Genomic DNA, 9014 nt, shown 5'->3' with positions numbered 1-9014 from the left:
AATACGTAATTCATAGTCACAAAGCAAGTAAAACTATTCAGTGACTATCTTCCACGTTCCGCAGTTTATGTCCATAATTTGTTTCGTATTAGCGGCCATATCAGCAAATTTAGAAGCGAAAATAACCCAGCCATTTATGGCGAAGTAGATGCTGGGTTCTTTGTTAGGCAAGCACCCTGCGGGAAGAGTGGCAACCCTCCCAGAGAAGAAGTGCCTACATCTAAGCACACACCACTCAAACTCTACCACCACGTTAAGGTGACCCAGTGTCTGGAGGACATGTCTGCTGGACCCAGCGTCAGGAGGACATGTCTGCTGGACCCAGATCAGGAGGACATGTCTGCTGGACCCAGCGTCAGGAGGACATGTTTGCTGGACCCAGCGTCAGGAGGACATGTCTGCTGGACCCAGCGTCAGGAGGACATGTCTGCTGGACTCAGCGTCAGGAGGACTTGTCTGCTGGACCCAGCGTCTGGAGGACATGTCTTCTGGACCCAGAGTCAGGAGGACATATCTGCTGGACCCAGCGTCAGGAGGACATGTCTTTTGGACCCAGCGTCAGGAGGACAAGTCTGCTGGACCCAACGTCTGGAGGACATGTCTGCTGGACCCAGCGTCAGGAGGACTTGTCTGCTGGACCCAGCGTCAGGAGGACATGTCTGTTGGACCCAGCGTCTGGAGGACATGTCTTCTGGACCCAGTGTCAGGAGGACATGTCTGGTGGACCCAGCATCTGGAGGACATGTCTACTGGACCCAGCGTCTGGAAGACATGTCTGTTGGACCCAGCCTTGCGACGACATGTCTGCTGGAAACTGGTAAGATACCAATTATAGTTAAAAAAAAGTGACAGTTAAGCCATAAAAAAACTGGACTCTGTGCAATGATAACGAAATAACAGCGAACTAATGAAGAACAGCGAACTACTGAAGGAGAGTGAGCTACTGAAGAAGAGATATGTGAAGAATCATGTATGTGTATGGAAGTGTTATGGCAGTAAAACATAAACAGTGCCTGGGTAATATGAGGCACTCAAGTTTGATCCGAAAAAGGGGAGGATACCTCTAATTCCTAGGATTAAGAACCCTTCACCAGCACCAAGGCACCCCCCCCAACTTCTTGGAATGATTGTGTACAGTAGTATCCGAACAGAGAGGAAAGGAATTTGTGGCACTTCCCGAATGAGTGTCGTGAAGTGTGCCACAGATAACACAAGTCTAGACCCTTTACAAGTTAGTCGTCTCATTTTCTATGAAAATAAAGTTTTTTAAATAAACACTAAAACTCACCTTAATGCAAAACTTTATGTAATAGAGTAAGCATATTTACCCAAGGTGGACACATCATTTCTTGAATTATTATTATTATTACTATCGCTGTTGTTGGTATTGTTCTTACTGTTATATAAATGGTGAAGCACAGAACGCAGGGAATGGTGGAAATCTAGTTTGCTCAAAGGTAAGGGAAAGTAATCCCACATTGTGTAAAGATGAAGCAATTTAGACGAAAAAAAGGTGCATAAACATTGTGAATGGAAGGTAGCGGACGTCCCCGGAAGGGCTGGAGGGAGTGACAGGATTTGAGTGGTAGAGTTGATGATCCAAGAGGTATGTGTGAGCATAGCATAATACTTGGGAGTGGAGACAACTAGTTTTTCGGGGTAGATATGACTTGCTTTTGGGTTGTAAGGAAGGTACAGCAGCATGCATGAAGGAATTCTTGAAAATTTGATATCTGGACATGAGATCTGGAGGAGGTGAGAAATGATGTGCCTTCACTCTGAGAGATGGGTGGTGATGTGTCTCTTAAAACAGGAAAAATGGTCATGTCAACTGATTTGATATATTTGGAGAGGTAGGTGACCTACAGGCTCATACATGAAGATTATCAATTACTTAATTCAGTTATGTTTAATTCAGTTACGGAGTAGTTTCACCGTATCATTTTACTGAGACATTCATTTGAAAAGTGATCCGCAGACGCCTGTGACCATAAGCAAGGGTATAGCCATTCAACTAGGTTGAACGGTATTTTCACTACAAGTAACTAATATTTTTATAGCTACAACTATTGTAAATGCTGTTTATAGTAGTTTTAGCAGAGAAAGTCATAGCAGCAGCAGTAACAGTGATTACAGTGCTATTATTAGCATGGATAACAGTATTATGTATTGCTGACATTAGATAGTTTACAGTATTTAATGATTATTGACATTTTTTTTGGACTGATGAGGTTATATTTGTCAAGTATACTCTGGTAGACGTTACTGGCAAACTAGGTTAAGTCTGGACCAACATTAATTCTTCGGATATCGCTCGACATGGTTCACTTACTCATCTCTCATTTTTTATAATAAAACTTACGATTTTACTTCTAAAGTTTATTATTTTTTATTAAAGTTATTATAATTTATAATAATTATTATTATTATCATACTGTTATTATTATATTAATATTAGCATATAATAATTATTATTAACATTATTTTTAATTTATATCAATAATAAACCTGCAGTTTATCTTTTATAAACATTAAAACATCATTATCATTAAAAGTATTGAATTTTATTATGCTTAAGATTATTATTACCGTATGATTATTATTATATCTTCATTTTTATTTAGTCTACATTTAAAAATTTGCTGAGAATACTTCATAATAAACAACCCGAGAAATAAATATTTCTCGAACAAAAAAAAAATATCGAAAAATGAATGGTTCCACTTCTCGTGAGAAGGAGAACGCGATCGCTCTCTTTATTACTAATTGTATTCGTGGGCAAGCACTAAACCCGTTGGAGTTATAGAGCGTCAACTCTCTTGAAACCTTTGAGATCTCAATCTTTACCGCAGGAGACATTAAGACAGGTAGAAACACTTGATCTTTCACGATGGCTAGATAAGCCAAGTTTGATCTCCGCCACTAACCGACCTCAGCGGAGCGTAAACATTATCAGAGGCAGTCTGGTGTGCAGGGAGACAGCTTTAATAAGTATGTGCATGTTGGATTGGGCTCCGAAAAATGTGTTTTAATCAAATAAGGACTATAAAGAATTAAAAGTCACAATACCGTGACTAAAACAATTCACCAAACATCCGCACTAAGCAAAGGAGCTCCAGGAGGCTCCGAGGCTTCGTCGTGAGGCTCCTCTCCAAAGTGCGAGATTTTGGTGAACTGTGGTGCTATTTTTATAACAAGAACTGTTTGCACCAAACCAGTTGTTGAGGCAAGCCAAATTGCACATATAACTGGAAACCCTAAAACTAACTTATTAAAATGTGGGCAGATTGTAGTGGGTGGCCCAAGAGTTAGAGGGGACCAGGAGCTGCACCCTGACACCCCCCCCTCGCTCCACACTCCTAAATAAGATCTGATCAATATATGTGTACAACTTTTAGGTACGTCCTTTTTTTCTAATTTTTTTAAATAATATTTTCGAGTGTTCGCAGATTTTGTTTGTGGCCTTGAAAATAATTTCTTAGGCACTTATGGATAATTTATGCATTGGGTGACGGACTGATATTTTCAAAACAAGAATACACGTGATAAACATCGCGTAGAGAGCTGTAGCGTGCAGAACCATAATAACGTGCAGCACCATAACAACGTGTAGGGAGATACAGTTTTACAAAGTGCAGCACCATAACAGCGTGTAGGGAGATACAGTTTTACAAAGTGCAGCACCATAACAGCGTGTAGGGAGATACAGTTTTACAAAGTGCAGCACCATAACAGCGTGTAGGGAGATACAGTTTTACAAAGTGCAGCACCATAACAGCGTGTAGGGAGATACAGTTTTACAAAGTGCAGCACCATAACAGCATGTAGGGAGATACAGTTTTACAAAGTGCAGCACCATAACAGCGTGTAGGGAGATACAGTTTTACAAAGTGCAGCACCATAACAGCGTGTAGGGAGATACAGTTTTACAAAGTGCAGCACCATAACAGCGTGTAGCGAGATACAGTTTTACAAAGTGCAGAACCATAACAGCTTGTACGGAGATACAGTTTTACAAAGTGCAACACCATAACAGCGTGTAGGGAGATACAGTTTTACAAAGTGCAGCACCATAACAGCGTGTAGGGAGATACAGTTTTACAAAGTGCAGCACCATAACAGCATGCAGATATTTTTTTTCTAGCAAGTTAAATATTGTGAGATAAACAGGTGTCTGTCTTTGAACTGATGTGGCCATGAGGTGGGCGTAAAGTGGGTGTGTGGTGGGCGTGAGGACGAGTTTAGGCGAGACTCTCACTATCAAATCCCAAAATATTGTGGTTGGTGTTGTTGAGATGGCAGATGGCCATGCTGGTGCCACTTGTCAAGTCGGAGATCATATCAACCTCACACTTACTAACCTGCAGGCTAACTAAACATTTTTTTTTCATACTCTAAAACGGTATTTCTGATTCCTTACCAAGGAAATAGGGTTATAACTCCCGTTTCTTTAGCCAAATTAGCGCCATTCAACAGTTTCCAAGCATTCATCGCTCGGGAGCTCTTAGAGGAAGTCCCACGTCTCAAGATTATCAATAATATTTTCTTTATATTATTATGCATATACACACAAATAACCCACACATAGGAGAGAAGAGTTTACCACGACGTTTCGGTCTGACTTGGACCATTTACAAAGTCCACTGTGACTTTGTAACTAGTCCAAGTCGGACCGAAACGTCGTCGTAAGCTCCTCTATACTACGTGCGGGTTATTTGTGTATTGTTGCAGTCACGGTATTGTCGCTTTTTGTTAATTATGCATATATCAAATTTGCTTAAAACATTTTTCTTTTAAGAGCCTCAAGCCGTCAACAACAAATTTAATAACTAAACAATATGCTGAAAGCTACACCATAGAAGACTGCAGCAACTCCTCACAACAACACTCTCTACCAACAGCACTCTTCCTACACTTCCCAATATTATAACACGCTTAAAGCTACACCACAAAACATCTCAGTAACATCTCACAACACTCTCCCCTACACATCACAACTCTCCCTACACCTGCCACCACAACACACTGAAGACTACACCACAGAAACCTGCTGCAACATTTCACAACACTTTCTCACTACACATCACAACACTCTCTCTCCCTACATATGCCAGCACAACACACCGAAGACTATATCACAGGAGAGTGCAGCAACATCTTAACAACAACACTCTCTCCCTACACCTCACAACAATTTCCTTACGCCTCACAACAACACTCTCCCTACACTCACCACCACAACTCCCATCTTAACTCGCCTCCACTGCTTCCAGAGGAAGACATGCCTTCGAAGAAGAAACTGAAGAGCTATTTAAAGAAATTGACAACGTAAATATAAAGTGTTAGTTAAACTCTGCATGGGTGTAGACCCATCACCACCCCATCACCCATGAGTTAAATTCTCCATTGGTTTTTATCAGAATTGGTTATGTTTACCTAGTACCATCCCCTGCATTTTGTTCCCTGTGTACTGCTCCCTCGCATCTTGTTGCCCGCATCTCGTTGCTCGCATCTTGTTCCCTTTACTGCCGTTCTCCATGTTGTTTCTTTCCAAAATATTATTCCTTGTGTACTGTTCCCGGTTTTTACTTTTCCTGTTGAGTTCAGCGGCGTGAGTGTCCTGGGGTGTCGCTTGTAGGTCCAGGTCCAGACATGTTACGTGTGGCTCCTGGTCCAGACCCACATGGTATTTCATGGTGGCTCCTGGTCCAGGAACCCACATGTTTCGTGTGGCTTATGGTCCAGAGGACACGGTGCTACGTATAGCTCCTGGTCCAGAGAACACAGTGCTACGTAGAGCGCCTGGTCCAGGGATCTACACGGTCCAGAGAACACTTGTGTTTCGTGTAGCGCCTGGACCAGGGACCCACGCGGTGTTTCGTGTGGCTCCTGGTCCAGAGAATGCTGTGCTACGTGTAGCTGCTGGTCCGGAGAGTCAACCATGCGTACCGTATAGCCTCTGTGAAGCCCTCAAAGTTATTCCTGTAAACCTGAATGAAAATCTTCACCACATTGACTTCCTGTGGGAAAAGAAGACATAAGTAGGACAACCTTTCGCTCTAAGGAGAGCGAAACGTTGCCCTAATAAAGACTTGGTCAGCATAATTGTGTCTTTGTCGTCATATCTGTCGACGTTACGGATTCCAACCACCACGTTTCTTCCTCCACAGCGACATCTTGTCACCAGAACGTCGATATGTCAATTAGACACTTCCCGGCTCCCTCGCCCCTGAGGTAATATACATAGTGTATGTATATATACACTTAATAAGTTTATATCTACATATACATATATTATGTATATATACTTATCTACTATCACTAATTTAAATCTTATTTCCTCCTTCTAACCCAAAATTTGGCATAACCTGTTCTGTTGTTTTTGTTTGTTGAAATTAACAGTCATTTGGAAGTTCTAGCAATCTGAGAAACAGTAACATTAAATTCACTATAATTGATCGGTGAGGTCATAGGCTTGTCTTCTCCTGGACTGGTCATTCAGAGAGGCCGTATGATTACTTTCACTATGACTGGTCATTCAGAGAGGCTGTATGATTACCTTCACTATGACTGGTCATTCAGAGAGGCTGTATGATTACCTTCACTATGACTGGTCATTCAGAGAGGCTGTATGATTACCTTCACTATGACTGGTCATTCAGAGAGGCCGTATGATTAATTTCACTATGACTGGTCACTCAGAGAGGCCGTCAGAGAGAGAGGCCGTATGATTAATTTCACTTCATCATTCATATGACTATGGTCATTCAGAAGTATGATCGCTGGTCATGATATGATAGCTTCTCCACTGAAGTCTATCACGTGTATCTTATGAGTCGGCCAAGTGACATTCATTGTTCACCTCTGGCTGTGCTTTACCCTTGATTTAACTTTAACAATTATCTTAAAACCAGTACTAAATATAACTCAAAGATAAATTATGAACTTTAATGATTAAAAAAAATCAGTGCTGATACATCTACGTTCATTCCCAAAGGGGCATTATTATTATTATTAATAAAATGACGTAAGAGAGTTTTTCATAAAAACCTTTTCAAAATGCGTGCGTGCGTGCGTGCGTGTGCGTGCGTGTGTGCGTGCGTGTGCGTGCGTGTGTGCGTGCGTGTGTGTGTGTGTGTGTGTGTGTGTGTGTGTGTGTGTGTGTGTGTGTGTGTGTGTGTGTGTGCGTGTGCGTGTGCGTGTGTGTGTGCGTGTGTGTGTGTGTGTGTGTGTACTCACCTAGTTGTACTCACCTAGTTGAGGTTGCGGGGGTCGAGTCCGAGCTCCTGGCCCCGCCTCTTCATTGATCGCTACTAGGTCACTCTCCCTGAGCCGTGAGCTTTATCATACCTCTGCTTAAAGCTATGTATGGATCCTGCCTCCACTACATCGCTTCCCAAACTATTCCACTTACTGACTACTCTGTGGCTGAAGAAATACTTCCTAACATCCCTGTGATTCATCTGTGTCTTCAGCTTCCAACTGTGTCCCCTTGTTACTGTGTCCAATCTCTGGAACATCCTGTCTTTGTCCACCTTGTCAATTCCTCTCAGTATTTTGTATGTCGTTATCATGTCCCCCCTATCTCTCCTGTCCTCCAGTGTCGTCAGGTTGATTTCCCTTAACCTCTCCTCGTAGGACATACCTCTTTGCACTTTCTCTAGTTTCTTCACGTGCTTGGCTAGGTGTGGGTTCCAAACTGGTGCCGCATACTCCAATATGGGCCTATCGTACACGGTGTACAGGGTCCTGAATGATTCCTTATTAAGATGTCGGAATGCTGTTCTGAGGTTTGCTAGTGTGTGTGTGTACTCCTCCAGTTGTACTCACCTAGTTGTGGTTGCAGGGGACGATTCACAGCTCCTGGCCCCGCCTCTTCACTGGTCGCTACTAGGTTACTCTTCCTGCTCCACGAGCTTTATCATACCTCTTCTTGAAGTTCTGTATGGATCCTGCTTCCACTACATCACTTCCCAGATTATTCCACTTCCTGACAACTTTGTGACTGAAGAAATACTTCGTAATATCCCTGTGATTCATCTTCAACTTCCAACTAGTCACAGTTGTTGCTGTGTCCCATCTCTGGAACATCCTGTCTCTGTCCACCTTGTCGATTCTTCAGTATTTTATATGTCGTTATCATATCCCCCACATCTCTCCTATCCTCCAGTGTCGTCAGGTCGATTTCCTTTAACCTCTCCTCCTCGAACATGTCCCTTAGCTCCGGGACTAGTCTTGTTGCAAATCTTTGCACTTTCTCTAGTTTCCTTACGTGCTTGGCTATGTGTGAGTTCCAAACTGTTGCTGCATACTCCAATATAGGCCTAACGTACACGGTGTACAGTGTCCTGAACGATTCCTTATTAATATGTCGGAATGTTGTTCTTAGGCTGACTAGGTGTCCGTATGCTGCAACAGTTCTTTGGTTGATATGCGCCTAAGGAGATGTGCCTGGTGTTATACTCACCACAAGATCCTTTTCCTTGAGTGAAGTTTGTAGTCTCTGGCCCCCTAAACTGTACTCCGTCTGCGGTCTTCTTTGCCCTTCCCCAATCTTCATGACATTGCACTTGGTGGGGTTGAACTCCAGGAGCCAGTTGCTGGACCAGGCCTGCAGCCTGTCCAGATCCCTTTGTAGTTCTGCCTGGTCCTTGTCCGATTGAATTCTTCTCATCAACTTCACATCATCTGCAAACAAGGACACTTCTGAGTCCATTCCTTCCGTCATGTCGTTCACAAATACCATATACAGCACCGGTCGTAGGACTGACCCCTATGGAACCACGCTCGTCACAGGCGCCCACTCTGACACCTCGTCACGTACCATGATTCGCTGCTATCTTGTGACAGGTATTCCCTGATCCATTGCAGTGCCTTCCCTGTTATCTCTGGCTGGTCCTCCAGCTTTTGCACTAATCTCTTGTGTGGAACTGTGTTAAACGCCTTCTTACAGTCCAAGAAATTGCAATCTACCCACCCCTCTCTCTCTTGTCGTACTGCTGCCACCCTTTCAT

The 9014-nt window shown here is 42.9% G+C and overlaps 1 protein-coding gene across 22 annotated transcripts in view; it reads left to right on the top strand.

The window, feature by feature from the left end:
- Window positions 1–9014, top strand: part of LOC128695799 (trichohyalin-like) — a 119847-nt gene that overhangs the window by 60981 nt on the left and 49852 nt on the right. For 20 of the 22 annotated variants that reach the window (XM_070092938.1, XM_070092937.1, XM_070092947.1 and 17 more), the window contains one exon: window positions 5274–5328. The exons of 1 other annotated variant lie outside the window; for it this stretch is intronic. In XM_070092938.1, coding sequence (XP_069949039.1) covers window positions 5282–5328 — 47 coding nt within the window. In that variant the 5' untranslated portion in view covers window positions 5274–5281. Of the gene's footprint in view, window positions 1–5273; window positions 5329–6170; window positions 6235–9014 lie in introns of all 22 variants that reach the window. One more of the 22 variants, XM_070092939.1, reaches the window with a different exon arrangement.

Source organism: Cherax quadricarinatus, chromosome 41, assembly GCF_038502225.1.
Source record: "Cherax quadricarinatus isolate ZL_2023a chromosome 41, ASM3850222v1, whole genome shotgun sequence".
NCBI classification, from domain to species: domain Eukaryota; kingdom Metazoa; phylum Arthropoda; class Malacostraca; order Decapoda; family Parastacidae; genus Cherax; species Cherax quadricarinatus.
Note: the sequence above shows the minus strand (reverse complement) of the source record. Positions and strands in the feature narration are given on the sequence as shown.